Source organism: Pinus tabuliformis, chromosome 4_2 (genome assembly GCF_031772625.1).
Source record: "Pinus tabuliformis cultivar Carrire ecotype Pingquan chromosome 4_2, CPIR1, whole genome shotgun sequence".
In the NCBI taxonomy this organism is placed as follows: domain Eukaryota; kingdom Viridiplantae; phylum Streptophyta; class Pinopsida; order Pinales; family Pinaceae; genus Pinus; species Pinus tabuliformis.
Genome location: NC_142304.1, coordinates 986053668 through 986076052, shown reverse-complemented (window position 1 = coordinate 986076052; position 22385 = coordinate 986053668). Strand labels below are relative to the sequence as shown.

The window sequence follows — 22385 nt, the reverse complement described above, 5'->3', positions numbered from 1 at the left end:
TGGACTGTATCTCCGAGTGCACTGTCTGCCCTGTAGTCCCTGTCTCTGATGCACGCAGCTCCACTGCCCACTCTACGTTTCCCTTCTGGAAGACTGCCTCCATCTGATGAGCTGAAACAGTCTGAGGCGGGTATGTGAGCTGTCCCTGTATCTTCTCATACCTCCCTGTTTTCTCATCATCCCACTCCATCTCTAGAGCCTTCCAATCTGTAGTGACTTTCCTAGAGTGATGAGCCACTAAACACCCAGTACTATGTTGGTGTCCTGAATATTGTCCTCGAAGAAGTGGTCAGTCAGTGTGTAGGTGCCCATCGTCACTGATAACTCTGGAACATAACGAGCACACACCATGGTCTGACTTCTTGGGACCAAAACTGAAAATCCATCGAAGCTCTCTGTTGGTATACCTCTCCGCTCAACCATCTGTGCATTAATGAAGTTGTGGGTGGCCCCACTGTCAACCAAAACTGATACTCGCTGGCCACGTACTATCCCCTGTACGCGCAGCGTCAAATACTTGGGAACTCCTCACAGTGATGCAAGGGCTCCTCCGGTAGGTGCAAAAGCTGCACCACCTGTTGCTAGTGGTGGAGGCGGCAAGGGACCCTGCACGACATGTCTATCTCCTGCCTCCACATCATCCTCCTCATCCTCTTCCCCACCGCTCTCGGAGAAGACCTCAATAAATTGTGCTTTGCCAGCAGCACATCTGTGTCCTGGTGCCCACGGCTCCTGACAGGTGAAGCACAACCACTTCTTCTTCAACTCCCTCCTGGCATCATCGTCAATCTGTACTCGTCTTGGATTCCCCTTCGAAGGCGGAATCCTCACATCCTTCCCCTTAGGCTGAAAAGCCTGTCGCTGGGGTAAGGTGTCCAGGTCCTGGGTACGACATCCTGTAAGTCCCGGGTCCTGCTAATGGCATCCTGATGTGTGGTTGGTCTAGCAGATCTGACTAGACCCCAAAGTGGTTCTGCTAACCCCTCAGCATACATGTAGATCCTCCGTGCCGTGGATAGATCTGGCACCATCACTGAAACCCTCAAAAAGTCCGCAATGTAGGTCTTTGGGCTCCTTGTCTGTTTGAGCCTCGTCAGCTCAACAAAGTGTTGTTCTGGATCCCTCCAGTCGAACCTCTCCATCAATTTCCTAGTGAACTCGACATACGTCATCATTGTGGAATGCCTAAGTGTAACCATCCCATGGAACCACCAATCCTGGGCCTCACCATCCAAATGCAATGTCGCCACTTTGATGGCCTCTACCTCTTACATCTGGTTAGGCTGGAAATAGATGTCCAGCTTCTCCACCCAAGACCTTGCCGAACTGTTTGATGAACCATCAAACGTAGGCAAGTGGAATCTACTAGCTGTGTGGTGGGTGTCTCCATCATGATAATGCCGGTGTCCTCTGTGATGGTCGCGGGGTCTATTATCCCGTTGGAGCTAAACAAAATATCTGAATGAAAGAGCATCCCTGAACTCTTGCCCATGGGCCTGGTACTCTGCAAAGTAATCGCCCATATGACTGGGCTCTCCTCTTGTTGGGCTCCGGCCCCCGTGTCCACTCCTAGGAAAGTGGGCATGGTAGAGCGTGTAGGGGCATGTGAGGCCATCTGCAGGGTAATATCATGCTGAGTGACATCTTGCTCTGGAAAATGGTGAGATGTACCTGATCCCTCACTGACGTGGAATTCCCGTGGGTTCTCATGTTGCCTAGCCTCCATTGCTGTGAATCTCTGCCCCATCACCTAAATCTGCCTCGACAGATCCTGCACTGATTTGAGGAGCATGTCCGCAAATCTCCTCCCGTCCTCATCTGCGATCGAATCCTCCTGCTCTGCGTCCACCACAGGCTCCTTCTGCTCTACGTCCACCATAGGCTCCTCCTGTTCTGCGTCCATCACCGGAACACAATCTCCCTCTCCGTAGGTGTTCTCCAACCTACGCTCAGTGTCTCTGTATCTCCTACCTTTGTAACAGATGTAGGGTTTTTCCCCTGGTGTCATAGATTGCTAGCTCCACAGGCTGAGCCAGATCTATGCTCTGATACCACTGTAATATCCCATTTCAGAGATATTCCCCAAAACCCCAGTAAAATCCAACCAAATACACACAAATGATATAATAACCGAGAAGCTCAAAATGACAAAAATAACAATGGTGCAACATATAATAATGTAAACATGAAATATAAGCAGATACTCTAAAAATGCAAAGAGAAATGCTAAGCCATTTTATTATACTGAGTAACGAAATGAGTACAGGTGGTGATTAGAAAGATGGCACCTGGACTTGCACTAGGCAAGTGAAGAAATACACTCAGAATAGCAAAGGAATGGCCTCTCTCTGAACTGCGTGGATGCTGCTGGAGAACCCCCGTGCTGCTGCTACTGCTGAAAATCAAATGAGGATTTTGGGTTGTTCCCCTCAGAAAATGCTGAAACTCTGGAATCCGCCTCTACTCAGAAAAACCCAAAAAGCTTTTCTGAAATGGCCGACCCCCGAAAATCGCCCCCTTTGGGAATCACGCAATCCCTCAAGGCCCTGTGCTGCCACTGAGTAGAATCCTCCAAAATACTGCCTGAAACTCTGCCAAACTCCTCCAATAAGCAAGCGCTGATCCCTTGCTCAATATCCCAACTCAGCTCCTCCACAAACGCTCAATCTGGAACTGCCCCCAAAAGAACTGTGTCCCTCTCTCTCAAGACTGCGCAGTCCTCCAATGCTCAGCTCCACCTCAATGCCAAGGATCGAAACTACTACAAAAAGACTGCTGAAAATACCTTCCCCGAGTAGGCACTTGAAGTCCTCCGGGGCTAATAGTGAGATCTCCGAATCTAGACACTCAGTGCACTAAACAGTGCTGTAGACAGGTTAAATAGCCAGCGTGCTCCAAGTCGAAGTGACTAGCTCAAATGCTCATAATCGAATGACAAAATGAGGGGGCTCCTCTCTCCTTTATAGTATTGGCCTCTCCCAATCCCAAGGCTCACCTCCTCCAACGTAATCCCCTCTTGCCACGTGTTCCTTTTCCTTCTGTGCAGTCCCTCCAAGTGTCTGCCTGGGCCCCATCTCTGTGTGGTCCTTTGGCCCCCTTCGCTCCCCTTTAAGTCACAACATTGTGCGACTAGGAAGTGAATTTTATTTTAAAGTGAGTTATGTCCCCCTTTTTCCTCACCCTTTTTATTTACAAATAACTATAAAAGGCAAAATTGAGCAAAATCGAATATTCTAATTAGCCATGGAAAATTAGGAATATTACAGGTGTATTTTCCAAGTGACCCTCAAGCCTCCTCTTATACTTTTCCTGTTGACATCTCAACGGCCGAGATTAAGTCCCTAATCAACGGATAAGATTAGATCTGGCTTGATCCATGCCTTTTGGACCATTCTAACACAGATTCATATTAATACACATTAATATTTTATTTTCCCTAAGTTTAGACTTAGGGACTCCATTAAAAATATTAATTATTTTAATATCTCCTGATCTGTTTAGAATCTGCCCAAACCCTTTTGGGTATTGGAGGTCTCATGGGTCCAACCTCTCCTCCAAATTTCATCGCTGGAGCACATCTGATGCTACCCCAAATCAACACTCCATCTTAGCAAGGACTGTGCTCTAGCAATACTCCTCACTAAGTATTACTCTGATCATCCGACATTGGTATCTGTGCTGATGCTAGACCTTCCCGCCCAACATCCTCTGCGTTGCTGGCTCCTGTACTGCTTCCCATGGTTCTACCACTACCACTGTCTCATCTGCACGACAACTCCCTTTGCATATGTGCTGCTATTGGTCCTTTCTCCTAGCACTGCATCTCCTCTCATCATGCTGCGTCTTGCTGCCCATTGCTGCACTGCAACTCAGTTACTGAGCAGTAAGTAAGTGATCTCCCAACTGACCTCCCTATTGGGCTAGAAAAACCCACTGATGATGAAGCTCCCTCTGCCGCTGACAAGTGCTCCCTCTCTGAGCTCTGTGTTGCTGCAACAACTCCCTGCATCTCGCACCGTTGCACACCTCTCTGTGCCTTCCTGCACTGGTGCAACACTCCTGTGCCTCTCGCAACGCTGCAGCCTACTAGCTCTGCACTGTCTCGGGACTTCTGCACTGTAGCTCTCTCTACCTACTCAGCCAATCTTGCTACTCCTCGTCGGGGCTCCTGTAGCAAGGTCTAATCTAAGAGGCTGGGTACCTCAAGGATCCTCGCCCTCACCGCTTGTAGTCTCCCTGACTACAGCTCGATGTCTCCCCATTTCTGCTCAAGTGGTGCGTGTGCACTCATGGCACAGTCATCGTCTGTCAAAACTTCCTTCTCTGCACGTGCTGGCGTTGCCTTAGTCTCGAAAGACTCTCCCTTACTCTTCTTCCTTGGGCATTGGGTCGCATAATGAACCATCTACCCACAGTGGAAGCACTTGATCTTGGAAAGATCTTTTTTCTTCCGCTTCTCCTGCTTTCCCTCAGATGCTAGGGCCACATCCTCCTCCTCCTGCTTGACCTTGATCCCTTTGCTGCTGCTACCTGTCTTCGACTGTCGCCTGATCTCTTCCTGGCGAAGAGCTGCCCACATCTCTTCCCAAGGTGGGAGAGTCCCTCTGCCAAGGATACTCTGGACAAACACTAAACAATTTTTGAGACAACATTCGGTTGTCCTCACCATAAGTTCCTAATCCGGTGCCGCTCCTATAGCATTCAATTGGTCTCGGATCTCATTCAGTCCTTCGAGGAAGGTGTCAATCGATTGACCCTTCTTCATCTGATACGGCCTCATCTGTTTATTTGGGGTAGCATCGGATGTGCTCTAGCCATGAAATTTGGTTGAAAGGTTGGGGCACATGAGATCTCCAATACCCAGAAAAGTTTTGGGTAGATTCTAAACAGATCAGGAGATGTTAAAATAATTAATATTTTTTTATGGGGTCCCTAAGTCTAAACTTAGGAAAAGTAAAATATTAATGTGTATTAATATGAATCTGTGATAGAATGGTCCAAAAGACAAGGATAAAGCCAGATCTAATCTTAGCTGTTGATTGAGGACTTAATCTCGGCCGTTGATATGTCAACAAGAAAAATATAAGAGGAGACTTGAGGGTCACTTGGAGAACACACTAGAGTGACCAATCATTCTATTCTCTAGAGCGGGGTTTGCTAAGAGAGATATAATTAGTGATCGGGAGATGCTGCTGAGGGGCATTTGAGTACAAAGAGGCAGAGATAGTGCCGGGAGAGCAGCGCAGTAGCCAAGGAGAGTGACGTAGAGCCAGCCAAGGCTTACGCAGGGCCACACAGTGGCAGCTAGGGGCTGTGCAGAGCCTTAGAGAGGCTAGCGTTGCTAACACAGAGGGCTAGAGGGCTGACACATGGCTTCCCAGGGCCGAGGTAAACCCAACCGGGGTGACGCAGGGCCGGCGTGAGGCAGAGAGGGGCTGACGCAGTCCAGAGAGAGGTTGACGCTGGGGTTTTTTCGGGCAAATTTGTGTTGCATAGCTACCAGAATGATTATCCAGGGTTTCAGCTAGAAGATTTGTCAGAAACTGAGAGGTATTACTGCCAAGGAAATTCTCTGTTGGGTAGGCCAGTTTCGGCACGCAGATTGTACTTTGATATTGCTTAATAAGAAAACACTCAGATAGCCGCACCAGTTTTCCCAATTGGGTTTTTCTGGGTACATTAGTCCAAAAATAATGGTGTCATATGGCGTGTTTGTTTCTGTTTCTTTTAGTTGCTGATCTGTAATATGTTGAGCATGCATTAGTGTTTATTTTCAGTATTTACATTGTAAATAACTGGTTAAGGAAAATAACAATTAGGTAGGAATAAATCAAAGAAAGTGCATACAGGGTTTGTAACTAAGTAAACTTAGAAACTTTAGCATGGTATCAGAGCATGATTGTAGATCACAGGAGGACTAAGGACATCAGCTAAGTGGAGCAATAGCAGCAAAAAACAGCGGTTCCGAGGTGACAGAAGTTATTTCTAGCAGAGCAACAACAAGGGAAGGGTGACGCAATGCCCGTGTCATCAAGTGTGAGCCGAGAAGAGGCAGCGCAAAAGCTAAGGAGGCAAAGGGAGCCTCACGCAATAGCTGGGAAGGCTGACGCAGTTTGCTGAGGAGGCCGAGTTACCGGTTTTGGGATTGCGCAGAGCCTAGGAACTCACATTTAGGTTGCTGGGGTTTAGAAGGCTATGGGAATATTGTAGAGTGAAGCTGGCGAGGTACTATAGTCTGAACAATACTTGACAGAGCAAGGCCAGAGGAGTTGCTATTGAGGGTTTCTAGCTGAGGAACCCAGATCAGTGGTGTAGTTTCACAAGACGATCAGAGTAGGGGGCATCTCGACAACGAAAAAAGGATTTCCAGGAGGGAAATCAGGACTCAGAGGGAGTCTAGAAGAGAACTTCCAGACGGGAAGTAGAGACTCAGAGGAATTGAACAGAGAACTTCCAGGAGGGCAGTAGAGGAGCATCATGGCACTACACGGAGTAAGAGATCAGGATAGACTGGACGGAGCATCGAACTTCGCTGTCTGGAAGGCCAAAATCTTATCTGTACTTGACATGAATCATGTCAAGAACTTCACCTTGAAGGTAATAGCTATCCTAGTCGAACCCAATCATAATGACAAGTACGAGGAAGCAATGGCAAGGGCCAAGAGCATTATCCTTGATGGGGTCAAGGATCATGTAGTACCACATATAGCCGAGAAGGAAAAGACATTTGAGATGTGGGAGGCTCTCAAGAAGCTATACCAACATACTTCTGTGCAGAGAAGAACACTGCTTGAGAATCAGTTGAGGTCGTATCAGATGAAGAAGGGAGAACCGATTGACACCTTCCTCGGAGGACTGAATGAGATCCGAGATCAATTGACTGCTATAGGGACGACATCGGTTCAAGAGCTGATGGTGAGGACAGCCTTGAATGCTCTCTCAGAAGACTGGGAGGTATTTGTCCAAAGTATACTGGGCAAAGGGACACTTCCACCTTGGGACGAGATGTGGGCAGCTCTTCGCCAGGAAGAGATCCGACGACAGTCGAAGACAGGTAACAACAACAAGGGTATCAAAGTCAAGCAGGAGGAGGAAGATGTGGCCCTAACATCTGAGGGAAAGCGGGAAAAACAGAAGAAGAAGGATTTATCCAAGATCAAGTGCTTTCACTGTGGGGAGCTGGGTCATTATGCGACCCAGTGCCCAAGGAAGAAGAGTAAGGGAGAGTCTTTTGAGACTAAGGCTGTGCTAGCACGGGCAGAGAAGGAAGTTTTGATAGACGATGATTGTGCCATGAGTGCACACGCACCACTTGAGCGAAAGTGTGGAGACATCGAGCTGTAGTCAGGCAGATTACAAGCGATGAGGGGCAGGATCCTCGAGGTACCGAGCCTCTTGTATTAGACCTTGATACGGGAGCACCAAAGAGGAGTAGCAGAATTGGCTGATGCGGGTAGAGACGAATGCGGATGGATCGGGAGAGAGACATCAGTGCAGGAGTCCTGAGACAGTGCGAGGCTAGGAGGCTGCAGCTGTGCGAGAGGCGCAAGAGTGTTGCACCAGTGTAGGATGGCACAGAGAGGTGTGCAATGGTGGGAGATGCAGGGAGTTGTTGCAGTAGCACAGAGGTTAGAGAGGGAGCACTTATTAGTGGTAGAGGGACCTTCAGCATCAGTGGGTGTCTCTAGCCCAATAGGGAGGTCAGATTGGGAGATCAGTTACTTACTTCTCAGTAATTGAGTTGCAGTGCAGTAGTGGGCAGCACGATGCAACATGATGAGAGGAGGTGCAGTGCAGATGTAGTGTTGGGAGAAAGGACTAGCAACAACACGAATGCAGAGGGAGCTATTGTACAAATGCAGCAGTGGCAGTGGTAGAAACATGGGCATTGCAACAGTATATGATACAGTAGTGCAGAGGATGTTGGGCAGGAAGGCCTAACATCAGCACAGGTACCGGTGCCGGATGATCAGAGTAATACTCAGTGAGGAGTATTGCTAGAGCACAGTCTTCGCTAAGAGGGAGTGTTGATTTGGGGTCGCATCGGATGTGTTCTAGCCACAAAATTTGGTGGAGAGGTCGGGGAACATGAAATCTCCAATACCCAGAAAAGGTTTGGGCAAATTCTAAATAGATTAGGAGATATTAAAATAATTAATATTTTTTATGTAGTCCCTAAGTCTAAACTTAGGGAAAGTAAAATATTAATGTGTATTAATATGAATCTGTGTTAGAAGGGTCGAAAAGACATGGATCAAGCTAGATCTAATCTTAGTCGTTGATTGGGGACTTAATCTCGGCCGTTGATATGTCAACAGGAAAAGTATAAGAGGAGGCTTGAGGGTTACTTGGAGAACACACCATAGTGATCAGTCATTCTATTCTCTAGAGCGGGATTTGCTAAGAGAGATAGAATTAGTGATCGGGATATGCTGAAGAGGGGCATTTGAGTACAGAGAGACAGAGAGGCATAGATAGTGCTGGGAGAGCAACGCAGTAGCAAAGGAGAGTGACACAGAGCCGGCGAGGGCTCACGTAGGGCCACATAGAGGTAGCCGGGAGCTGCGTAAAGCCTTAGAGAGGCCAGCGTTGCTAACGTAGAGGGCTAGAGGGCTAACCCAGGGCTTCCCAGGGTTGACGCAGACCCATCCAGGGTGACGCAGGGCCAGCGTGAGGCGGAGAGGGGCTGATGCAGTCCAGAGAGAGGCTGATGCAGTCCAGAGAGAGGTTGATGCTAGGGTTTCTGGGGCAGATTTGTGTTGAGTAGATGCCGGAAGGATTATCTGGGGTTTCAGCCAGAAGATTTGTCAGAAACTGAGAGGTATTACTGGCAAAGAAATTCTCTATTGGGTAGGCCAGTTTTGGCACCCAGATTGTACTTTGATATTGCTTAATAAGAAAACTCTCAGATAGCTGTACCAGTTTTCCCACATTGAGTTTTTCCAGGGACATTAGTCCAAAAATAATGGTGTCATATGGCGTGTTTGTTTCTGTTTCTTTTAGTTGTTGATTTGTAATATGTTGAGCATGCACTAGTGTTTATTTTCAGTATTTACACTGTAAATAACTTGTTAAGGAAAATAACAAGTAGGTAGGAATAAATCAGATAAAGTGCATGGAGGGTTTCTAACTAAGTAAACTTAGAAACTTCAACATCATCTGGTTCTTGAGCAACATTCTTTTCTGCACAGAAGTACGCTGGTACAGGTTCTTGAGAGCCTCCCACATCTCAACTACAATTTCCTTCTCGGTTATATGTGGTACCACATGATCTTTGACCCCATCAAGGATAATGCACTTGGCCCTCACCATCGCCTCTTTGTACTTGTTGTTATAATTGGGGTCGACTGGGATAGCTATAACCTTCAAGGCGAAGTTCTTGACACGATTCCTGTCAAGCATTGATAAGATTCTGGCCTTCCAGACTGCGAAGTTCAATGCTCCGTCCAGTCTATCTTGGTCTCTTACTCCGTGTAGTGCCATGACACTCCTTTACTTCCATCATGGAAATTCTGTGTTCGACTCCTCTGAGTCTCTACTTCTCGTCTGGATGTTCTCTTTTGGACTCCCTCTGAGTCCTGATTTCCCTCCTTGAAATCCTTCTGCTGCTTGTTGAGATGCCCCCTACTTTGATCGTCTTGTGCAACTGCACTGCTGATCCAGGTTCCTCGCCTAGAAACCCTCGATAACAACTCCTCTAGCCCTGCTCTGTCAGGTACTGTTCTAACTACAGTACCCCACCAACTCCACTCTGCAGTATTTCTATAGCATTCTAGACTCTAGCAACTGCCTCTCTGTGAACTGCGTCAGCCCTTCTCTGCCACACGCTGGCTCTGCGTCACCCCAGATGGGTCTGCATCAGCCCTGGGATGCCCTCCGTTAGCCCTCTGTCTCTCTGTGTCAGTGACGCTGGCCTCTCTGAGGCTCTGTGTCAGTGACGCTGGCCTCTCTGAGGCTCTGCGCAGCTCCCGACTTCTTCTTCGTGGCTTTGGTTGGCTCTGCGTCACACTTCTTGGCTTTTGCGCTGCTAGAAACAGCTTCTGTCACTTCGGGACTGCTGTTTTCTGCTGCTATTGCTCTACTTGGCTGATGTCTTTTAGTCCTCTTGTGATTTGCAATCACGCTCTGATACCATGTTGAAGTTTCTAAGTTTACTTAGTTTAGAAACCCTTCATGCACTTTTTCTGATTTATTCCAACCTACTTGTTATTTTTCTTTAACAAGTTATTTAAAAAGTAAATACTGAAAAATAAACACTAGTGCATGCTCAACATATTACAGATCAACTACTAAAAGAAACAAGAACAAACACACCACATGACACCATTATTTTTGGACCAATGTACCCGGAAAAACCCAATGCAGGAAAATTGGTGCAGCTATCGGTTTTCTTATTAAGCAATATCATAGTACAATCTGGGTGCCGAAACTGGTCTACCCAATAGAGAATTTCCTTAGCAGCTATACCTCACAGTTTGAGGGAAATCTTCTGGTTGAAACCGCGGAAAATCCTTCTGGTAGTTCCCCAGCACAAAACTGCTCCTACAACCCCAGCGTCTGCCCAATTTGTACTTCATCAGCCCCTCTATCCCACGCTGGCCCTGTGTCAGCCTTTCTAGGCTTGTGTCAGCCCCAGGAGGACCTGCGTCAGCTCTGGGAGCCTCTCCGTCAGCTACGCTGGCCCCTCTAGTGCTCTGCGCAGCACTTGGATTCCTCTGCGTGGTCCTGCGTGAGCCCTTGTTGGCTCTGCGTCACCCTCCTTGGCTGTTGCACTGCTCTCCTGGAACAATCTCTGCCTTCTCCGTTTCTCTATACTCAATGCCCCTCAGCTGCTCTCCGGATCACTGATTCTATCTCTCTTAGCAAACCCAACTCTAGAGATTAGAATGATTGATCATCTGGTGTATTCTCCAAGCGACCCTCAAGCCTCCTCTTATACTTTTCCTGTTGACATCTCAATGGCCGAGATTAAGTCCCTAATCAATAGCTAAGATTAGATCTGGCTTGATCCATGTCTTTTGGACCATTCTAACACAAATTCATATTAATACACATTAATATTTTATTTTCCCTAACTTTAGACTTAGGTACTCCATTAAAAATATTAATTATTTTAATATCTCCTGATCTATTTAGAATCTGCCCAAACCCTTTTTGGGTATCATAGATCTCATGTGCCCCAACCTCTCCACCAAATTTCATGGCTGGAGCACATTCAATGCTACCCCAAATCAACAAATCCAATAGATGATGTGCATTATGCTTTTATATTGCTACCCTCTGAAAGTGATTTTTTGTTATATTCCTCAAATGTTAAGTTTGAAATTCAACTGATTAAGATTTCAATGATGCATTATGTTTAAGGTGAAGCATGAGAAAGTGAAAGTTAATTATCTTATCAATTTCATGTAGTAGCCAATAGCCCTTATCTTTACATGTATTGCTCCCCATTTTTACTGGGGCCTTTATCGTTTGAATTAAGAGTATTCTTACATCCTCTAGTTGAGTTATTTCTCTTATTTGGAGTAGAGCATAGCTATAATTGTTGTTATATCATTCCTTTTCCATTTTCATGCCTGAGAGGAATATTTATTTTTTCATGGTTGAATCCTATGTTACCGGATCCATCAGGCTTAATGGTTGGATCTGTAGATCCCCAGATTGTTGACTTCAAAAACGCATTTGACACAGTCCCTAGAGATAAGTTGTGGCATAGAATGGAAGAACTTGAAATTCCTTTGCATTATAGAGCCGCTATCCATAGACTTTATGAAGATGTGAAAGTCAAAATTAGAACCTCAACAAGTATTTCAGAAAGCTTTAGAAGTGACATTGGAGTCAAGCAAGGTTGCCTGCTATCCCCTACTCTTTTTGGTTTATATATTGATAAACTGGAAGAGTGGCTAAATCTGCAAGGTGGAGATGGTGTTCGGTTGGGGGAGTTTGTGATAAAGCTTCTTTTATATGTTGATGATCTTGTATTGATTTCTAAATCGGCCCATGGATTGCAAATGCACCTAGCTTGCACGAAACGGGGAAATGGGTACGAGTTTTCGAAACGGGAAGCGATACGAAATGCGACCTCCCCAAATTTTGGAAACGGGGAAACACGAATATATATATATATATATATATATATATATATATATATGTGCAATCATAAAGCATAAATGATACATTATAATTTATTACATTTAAACATTAAGATTAAATTTACATCACATTTACTCATGAATGATCACATAATGAAAATAAAAATATCGGAATATCCAAAAGAAATCTTTATTATATATCCAAATCTCAAAATTAGCCTTTATTTATATTAATATATGAGGCTACAAGTACAATAAAGACTATAAGGCTGCAAGAGAGAGATCCAAACCAGGATTTTCTGCATCCACATCCCATTCTTTAGAAGGACCACTGTTGTATGAGGAGTCTCCCCCTACATAGTCGAACGACCTTAGTTCTCTTGATTAAATACAAGTTTCATACCCTAGTACTCTACATGCTCTTGATTATTGGGAGTTTCCCCTGCATAGAGGGCTTGGTTTTCTTGATTAAATACAAGTTCCATACCCTAGTACATAATAAAATCCAATGGAAACATTGCAATCCCCCCAATCCTGAAATCCTGAAAAACAGATAAGTTTGTTGGATTTTGAGTGAGATCTAAAATTCTACTTTCTCAATATGAAATCCAATGAGGGTGAAACCACTCTCAAACATCCTGAGTCATTTCATGGTAATGTTAAAAATTTAAGTAAAAGGATGATGAAAATGAAAAATTTAACATTACCATGAACTGCATATGCCTCAAACTTCTTAATGAATTGCATATCAACACTAGGGCAAAAATTCACTTTTCTAACTTTAGATAGGCATCTAGAAGCAACTAGAAGTCACTAGCATAACCTAAAAATAAATTAGAAAACAAATTTAAAAAAAAAAAAAAGACACATATGCCTCAAACTTCCTGAGGAACTGCATAACAACACTGGGGCAAAAATTCACTTTTCTAACTTTAGACAGGCATCTAGAAGCACCTAGAAGTCACTAGAATAACCTAAAAAAAAAAACAAGTAAAATGCTGAAAAGTGAGTCGTACGGCCGTGAAACGCGTTTCCGGCCGTACTGGCCATGTTTCAGTTTCGTGAAACGTGGCAATACGGCTTGAAACGCGTTCCACGGCCGTACCACACGCGTTTCAGTGTTTCGTATTCGTTTCCGTAGGAAAATGCACTCCTGCCCTAAGTTTCCTGCAACATAGAAATGCACCTATATGCCCTTGAGCATTATTGTAGAGCAGTGGGGATGCAGGTCAATACTAGCAAGACCAAAATAATGATTTTCTCTATGACAACATATGTCCTTCTTTGAAGGCCACATTCTTGAAGAAGTAAATGAGTACAAGTACCTTGGGATTGATTTGAATAACAAACTTAATTGGGAGGACTGCAGAAAGAAGAGAATTTTAGGAGGGTGGAAAGCATTATATGCTCTTCAAAATTACTAAAGCGGTTTTTGGACTCCTGGTTTGTCCATTGATGCTATATGGGTGTGAATTGGGGGCTAACAGCACCCCCATCTCAAAATGGAAACAAATTGAGAAAATCCAAAAATGCTTGATCATGAGCAAGTTCAAAATAAAAAGTTTAGTACCTTATGAGATAATGTTGATTGAAACAAGAGCAACTCCCATTGAAGCAATTGGTATGGTGCGGCTCATAAGATATCTAAAAAGAATTGAGCAAATGGGAGTAGGTAGATGGCCTAATGTTATCTTCAATGAAGGCATGAGTGAAAGAAAGAAAATATGGATGAAACAAAACTACACATGGATGCAAAAATGGAATATCTACCTCAATGCCTGTCCCACAAATAGCAAGGAGCTAAGGAATTTTGTTATGGAGAAGTTTCGTAAACAGGTGTGGGGAAAAGAGTTGAGTAGAAAGAAAAAGTACTACATTGAGGAATTCAAACCACGCGTGATCTACAACAAAAAGAGTTCATTGGAGCTAGCATTCCGTGGAGGGAAAAGGTTCTTATTACCCAATTAAGAACCAACTCACATCAACTTCAGTGTGAAACAGGATGGTGGAAAAGGCCTAAAGAATCTCGGGAGAACGGGTATGTACATTTTGCACCTTTGGCGCAGTGGAATTGGAAAAACATTTCATTTTGGAATGTGATGCTTTCAAAGACGCCATAGAAAGTAATGGGAATATGTTAGCATCGGTTTCTTGGCATTGTCTTTTCAGCGAGGGGATTGTTGGAAGGTTGGGCCAGCACATCATCAATTTGAATAAGAAAAAGATTGAATTGCAAAAAGCAGGGAACTAATGGTCCCATAGACTATTTGTAGTCTCGTGGACATTAAATATCATTTTATATCATTTTCTGCCCATCTTTTGTCCGTGGGTAGAAAACCATCAACGTACTTTAACACAAAATTCCAAAACAGAAAATTCAACGTAAGTCAATCAAATGATAAGAAATGGATTAATGAATCCATCCGCGAAAATAAACTAGGGAGTTGTTGGGCGACATAAAATTTATTATTTTTATGTTAAACATATTATAAAATTTAATACAAGACATTATAAACTTTAATGCAAGTCAATGAAGCGAATGATAAGAAACAGATTAAGTTGGCGGGCCACAATTTATTATTTCTATGTTGACCATATTATAAACTTTAATACAAAGGCATATTACAAACTTTAATAACCTTTAATACATGTGATGTGAAGATTATAATCTACTCATATTTATTTAGAAGATATTTTAAAGTTTAAAAAGTAAAGTTTCTTTTCAAGTTTAAAAAGTATTTTTTCTAAAATAAGTTTAATAATTTGCTTAATATAAATAATTATAACTAATAATTAGTGTTTAAATATTTATAAATGATGCATTAATTATATTATAATTAACTTAATAACTATTTTTAAAGTATTATAATGAAGTTATATATTTAAAAATTCAGATAAGTTTTTTTTATTTTTATGTAAATTTAATTAATGTTTAATTCATATTTATAAATGATACAATAAGAATTATTTATTGTATGTCAAAATTATATATTTAAAAATTAGCATAAGTTTTTATTTTTATATTTATATAAATTTAAATTTTAAAAATTACAAAATATTTTATATTTGCTTGTACTTGCCGTTTCTGGATCCTGGCTTTTCATAAAACTGGCAGATCCATATCCAGATCCAGATCTGGATCCAAATCCTGGTAACTTAGGTTGAATCTTGTCAAATTTTGAGGAATATGGATAGGAGCCAGTATCTACGGGCCTTTGTGATGTATCCTTCAAGCATAGAACATAAATTTGTTGATATGTTAGGTGTTGTCTATAACTTATTTTTCACATGTCTTATAAAATTCTTAGTTGCGTGTTTTGCAATCTGAAATGCAGGCTGTTTCTCAGTGTGAAACACAAATGCTTAGCTTGAATTCTATTGCATTTGCCTTGGCACGTGTGATTGTTTGTGTTACTTCACAGGTATTTATAATTCTCTTGAATGCATTTTTTACAGTTGTTTATAGTACTGTAGGTTTATAGTTCAGTTATTCCAGTTAATTTCAATTCACAATTTGCTTTGCTTAAAATGAAAAAGCTTGATGCATGGCGTCAAAAAATATGAGGTGCCGTTGTAACGTTCATATTGTTAAATGCTATTGCTATGAATAATGACCATTTTCTTATTTCGTACATAAATCGTATTGAATCAACACAAAATGTTTTCTCTACACGAAATAGCTGAACATTAATCAAGGGGATGTTAAACTTATGGGTTTAATATTCACTAGTTTTGGGAAAGTTACTATATATTTCAGATGACACATCAGATTTAGTTCACAGCTGTCGAATTGCAAAAATTACATATCAGAATATTACAAAATAAATTTTCAAATCCAGAAGGCCTAAAAGCTCAAAGATATATCAATAAAGCTTCAACCATTCTGATATTCTCCAAATTAAGGTTATGGAACTTACTAGTGACCTAACTGTTCATTAGAGGATCCTTTTTTTTGGTTGTAATAAAGATGTGGACTATTATTATTTTCCAACATGCCTCCAAAGAAATCTACTACACCAAGTAAATTCACTGAAGGTCCATCCTGGACTCATGAAGAAAGTGAGGAATAGAATTTAGGTTATCTCAATTACAGAAGAAATTTGATCAAATGGATGGTAGTATGTTGAAAAGGGTGGATTCCTCTCAAGAAAAGCTTAAAAGAAAGATGAATAAAAATAAGGAATAGAAATAAAGATGAATGAAAATCTATGTTGCATGGGTTCCCGAACTCGGGGGTGGGGTTCTCGAAAGCGTCCCGGGTTCTCGTCCCCAAGTACCGGATTCGGGTTTGGGTGCCTCTGAGAAGAACCCATAAAAACCGGGTTCTTCTATGAAGAATCGGGTTCTTCATTAAAAAAAATTGGGTTCTTTTGTCTTGACAGGTACGGAGAACCTTGATGATGGGTACTTGGAAACCCAAAATCAGGGTCTTTTGGGTTCTTTGGGGTTCATTTTAGTTTTTATATTTTATTTTTTAATTAATTTAATGGGCTTCCCCTAATATTCTAGGTAGCTAGTTCTTCATATTGTGAGAGGAATTGGAGTACTTATGCTTTTATCCATTTAGTAAAGAGAAATATGTTGGGCTCAAAGAAGGCAGAGAACTTAGTGTACGTTCATAGCACACTTCGTCTCATATCTCAAAAAGACCCTGGATACGAGGGTCCTTTCAAGGGATGGGACCAATACACAAACGATGCTATGTGTGTGGATGAGGAGATACAACCAAATTGCCTTATTGAGCTACCTCCAATTGCTATGGATGAGCAAGAGCCTCAAGATGAGAGTCATCCCTACCTAGAGAGCATGCTAACTGAAGATCTGAGTGATGTTGATGACATTGCTTGAGGAAGCCATTGTTCACTATTAGATACTTTTATTTTAGTATTTTAAAATTTCTCAGTTCTTGTTTGGAGATGCCTTAAGACAAATTTTGAATGTAGTATGACGATGGACATATATCATGATTCTTATTAATATGTAAACTCCAATTTGCACTTGATATCTAACTAAAAATTTTGAAATTTCATTGTGAATGTTGAATGTTCAATGATGTGTATGTTTAAATATTTAAAGTTTAAATCATAAATATTTTAGTTTTCCTGTTTAAAGTTGAAAAATATACAAATTCATATATATTATAATTTATAATATATATATCTATATCTATATATATATATATATACCCCTGATGAACCCACGCACCCTGTTTCGAAAAATGACGTCCTCGTCCTTGCCCCTGCACCCGTACCCGTCCCCGAACCCACGTTTCTTGGCAACATAGATGAAAATAAGGAAGAAATATAAAATTCCATGATTGCCATGGAAAATCCTCTCTTGGAGGAGGCTTCGTAACAGGGATGTGGAGATCCAAGGACATCATGAACTTAAGGAGAAGCATGTTGTTGAGAGTCAATCTCATATGAGGAGTATGCTATCACAATTGGAGAGCACAAATTTTGAATCACAGAGCCATAAACATGAATTTTCAATCCAAGATCCACATCAATAGGGTTTCAAGTTAGCACCAAGGAACTGCTACGATCCTTAGATTGATATGAGGAAATTTTATGATAATGATCATGTAACATGGATATTTCAGATTAAGCAATACTTTGATCTACAACAAGTGGCATCCTTATAAAAGATAAATATTGTATCCATATTTTTTTTTAATTATTTATTTGTCTTGGTCCTTTTAATAGAAGAATTGATAACACATTATGGGGATATTAAGAGCAACATGTTCTTTACTCAATTTGTAAATCTTTGACAAAAAGGCCTAGTTGTAGAGCACATACAACAATTCCAAAAGCTCAGTCTCAGAGTAAAAAATATTTCAAAGAATAACTTGTTAGACATATTTATGGGAAATTTAAAGGAAAGCATCGAACATGAGGTGCATCTCTTTGAACCTAAATGTAATATCCCCAATTTTGTGAGCATGAGTCACTAAGGAATTTTGCCGAATTTTGGTAATATTAATTCAAATGGGGCAAATATTATTGGAGAAAGGTGGCTAGTATTAGTTTATTGGAGAATAACAACAAATTATTATTTTATTAAAATGATGACAAAAGTAAGTTAGTGGAAAATGGCCCCCACAAATAAAATAATATTAAAAATGAGTCTAGAAGCATGAGGAAAAATTATAAAAGGAGGATGGACTCATTTTGTGGATTATCCTTGGTCATTTGATAATTCAACAATTAGTTCCCTTGAGTTGCTTGGCCAAGGTAACCTATCTTGTTCAGCACAAGGAATTTCCGAGCCAGAATTCCACCTTGATTTTGGAGAACTTCGAGTGTCTCCCTTGTGAGGCAATTTGGGGAGTCCAGTTCATGATTTCCATAGAGCTTTATTGTGGGTATTCACTCAGTTGCACACTCTCGGGGCATAGAGGCAGTTCAAGTTGCTCATTGGAGGATCAACTATTGTAGGTTGGAGTTCCAACTATTTTGTAGGTGGTTTTCTTATTGATGTCGGTGATTCTGTAGTGGATTTGCAGAGCTGAGATCAACATTAGTTTGTGGGCCGAATTTGTCAATTCTAGCAGTATGTAGAGTCACCTGGACATAGCCTGTGCAGGCACAAAGAGAGTTGATTCTTGGAGCAAGTGGTTGGGAAAAGGCTAGGCTTCCAAAGATAAATTTGTAGAAGAGCATGAGGAAATTTTCAATGGTGGATTTGACACTAATTCAGTAGTATCAAAATTGTGGAGCATTTTCTGGCCAAATTGAGCATTTCGCACTTGTTGGGGGTCACCAGGGGTCGGTGGATTCAACCCAAACCCTTCTGGGTTTTTGTGGGTTTGGTGTGAGGAGGCTAGGATTAATTTTGCAGAATTTTCTGAACACTTCTGGGGGTAGAATTTCTAGTGTTGAAATTTCTAAGTCTGGCACATTAGAAATCCCTACTGCATTATCTGGATTATTTTCTCCTACTTGTTTTTTTCATTAACAAGTTATTTATAAATATAAATACCGAAAATAAACACAAATGCAGCCTTAACACATACGCATCAACAACTGAAATAATTGAGACAAACACACAAGGGACACTGTTATTTTTGGACAATCGTCCCGGAAAAACCCAATGCGGGAAAACCGGTGCAACAGATATGAGGTTTTTATTATTATGTAGTTTCTGAATACAACTAGGGTGCTAGAAATGGCTCACCAAATAGAGAATGTCCTCAACAATAATACCTCTCCTCGGAGACAGATATTTTGGCTGATCAATCACCGGATGAATGATCCTACAGCAACTACGACAGCTCCTTAACTGGACAACGAAAGCTGCTCGAAGCTTCTCCACTACTATGCATCACTCTGATAGGGAATACATCACCCTCTCAGCTCACCAGCACTTAGTTTGCCCACAAAAATCACCCAATGCTACCTCTTGGCCCTAGGTCAGCTCTGCTAGCCTCTATGCAGCTATTGATGCCTCTGCGTCAACCTCTTGGCTCTCTGCGTCAGCACTTTGACCCTCTGCGTCACCCACGTTGGCCTCTTCAACCTTTGCATAAGTCCCAGTTGCCTTTGCGTCAGCTTTCCCAGGCTCTGCGCTGTCTCTCTAGCACTATCTCTGCCTTTCTACTATGTATTCTCGGCCTCGTGCCGAATTGCCCTTCGCTATAATAGATCACTGGTTCGATTCTCTTAGCAAAACCCCGCTCCAGAAAATCGAACTGACTGATCAATATGGAGTACCTCCAACTAACCCTCATGCCTCCTCTTATACTTTTCCTATTGAGTCTTCAACGACCGAGATTAAGTCCCTAATCAACTACTAAGATTAGATTTGGCTTGATCCATGTCATTTAGAACATTCTCACCCAGTTTTATAATAATACCCATTAATATTTTAATTTTCCCAAGTTTAGACTTAGGAACGCCATTAAAAATATTATTTATTTTAATATCTCTCCAATCGGGGGGAATTTCCCCAAACGATTTCTAGGTTTTGGAGATCTTATGTGCCTTAGCCTCTCCACGAATTTTCATGGCTAGAGCACATCCGATGCTACCACAAATCAACACTCCCTCTTAGTGAGGAATGTGCTCTAGTAATGCTTCACTATTGACACATCACGCTGATCGTCCGCACCGGTCCCTGTGTTGATGCTTGGCCTGCTACCTCACATCATCTGCACTATTGCTTCCTGTATTGTTGCCCATAACACTGCCACTGCCACTGCCACTGCTACATATGTACTGCAAGTCCCTCTCAATATGCTGCCCATGCTGCCCCTAGCACTACGACTGCTAACTGCTGCAATGTAACTCAGTTACCAAGAAGTAGGTAACTGACTTCTCCCAAATACTGACATCCCAGTTAGTCTGGAAGCCTTGTGATACTGAAGTTGTCTCTATTGTTATCCTGTGCTACCTCTGCTGCTACTGCGCTGCTGCATACACCTCTGTGCCTCTCGCACTGCTGCAAGTTTGCAACCTCCACTGCGCTGCCTTAGATTTCTGCACTCAAGCACTGTCTTGCTGCTCCACTACACTTTGCTCTACTCGACCCCTATTATTTTGCTACTATCGTTAAGGGCTCGCGTAGTCGGATATGATCCAAGAGTTTGGGCACCTCAAGGATCTTGCCCCTAGTATGTAATGCTCTTGAATACAACTTGATGTCTCCCCACCTCCTCTCTAGAGGTGCATGAACACTCATGGCACGTCATCAGTCTTGACCTCTTTCTCTGCCTTAGCTGGAGCTGCCTTAGAATCGGAAGCCTCTCCCTTGTTTTTCTTCCTAGGACACTAGGATGCATAATGCTCTAGTTCCCCACAATGGAAGCATTTGACCTTGGAGATATCCTTCTTCTTCCTCTTCCCTTGTTGTTCTGCAGATGCTAGAGTCGCATCCTCCTCCTCTTTCTTGATTCGACCTCCCTTGCCACTACTCCTTGTCTTGGTCATCTGCCTGATCTCTTCTTGGCGAAGAGTTGCCCACATCTCCTCCCATCTTGGAAGAGTGGCCTTGCCCAAAATACTTTGGACAGATGTCTCCCACTCCTAAGAGACTGCATTCAGGGAAGTCCTAACCATGAATTCTGGATCCGGTGTAGACCCGATAGAAGTAAGCTGGTCGTGAATCTCCTGCAACCTGTGAAGGAATGGATCTATTTTCTCTCCCTTCTGCATCTGATACGATCACAACAAATTCTCCAATAGCATCTTCCGCTGCACGGAAATGCCCTAATACAAGTTCTTCAAAGTATCCGACATTTCCTTTGTTGTGTTCTTTTCAACAATATGTGGTATGGCATGATCTTTGACCCCTCTAGGATCATGCACTTCGCCCTCACCATTGCATCCTCATAATTCTCATTCTCAGCTGGGTCGACCGGGATAGCCATGGTTCTCAAGGCAAAGTCCTTGATGCGATGTTGATCCAGGATTGCCAGGATCCTGGCCTTCCAGATGACAAAGTTGGAAGCCCCGTCCAACCTGTCCTAATCCCTTAGTCCGTTCACTGCCATTTCAGCTTCTCTTTTGGACTCCCTCTGAGTTTTGACTTCCCTCCTAGAAATCTCCCTCTAAGATCTCATTTCCCTCTTGGAAATCCTTTGGCCAATTGTTGAGACGATCCTCTCCAATCCTCCTTGCAACTACAACTCAGATCTGAATTTCTTGGCTAGAAATCCGTGAAGGTAGCGACTCCTTCTACCTTGGTTCCGTCTCATTAGGTACTGTTCTGTTATGACAGAACCAACACCCCACCAGCGTCTCAATCACAATCTACCCACAGCTCCCCAAGCCCTGACAACTGAAGGAATTGAGCCTTTCAGGCTCCACGCAATCTCGGCAATGGCAAAATCTGCTCCTCCTGGCCACAGTGTTGATCCTTCCCAGCTGCGAAAGATGACCGGGCACTATGTAGGTCCGATCGGCTCCTCTCTGCCTTTGTGCTGACCTTCCTTCTGGCTCAAAATGATGATGTAGGACCTCTGCGTCTCTTCTCCACTGCTTCTGCTTTGGAGCAACGTTGTCTCTTGGGACAAATGCTACTGCTGCAAATTCTTCAGATTACTACTGGTGCCTTCAGTCCTCCTATGATCTGCAATGCTCTGATACCATGTTGAAATTTCTAAGTCTGACATGTCAGAAATCCCTATTGCATTATCTGGTTTATTTTCTCCTACTTTTTCTTTTCATTAACAAGTTATTTATAAATATAAATATCGAAAATAAACACAAATGCAACCTTAACACATATACAGATCAACAACTGAAATAACTGAGACAAACACACAAGGGACACCGTTATTTTTGGACAATC

At 42.5% G+C, this 22385-nt stretch overlaps 1 protein-coding gene across 8 annotated transcripts in view; it reads left to right on the top strand.

The window, feature by feature from the left end:
- The window catches only part of LOC149172979 (mRNA export factor GLE1-like), a 298012-nt gene that overhangs the window by 187123 nt on the left and 88504 nt on the right, over window positions 1-22385 (top strand). For 7 of the 8 annotated variants that reach the window (XM_089427858.1, XM_089427857.1, XM_089427860.1 and 4 more), the window contains one exon: window positions 15428-15514. The exons of the other annotated variant lie outside the window; for it this stretch is intronic. In XM_089427858.1, coding sequence (XP_089283984.1) covers window positions 15428-15514 — 87 coding nt within the window. The remainder of the gene's footprint in view (window positions 1-15427; window positions 15515-22385) is intronic. 8 annotated transcript variants of the gene reach the window in all.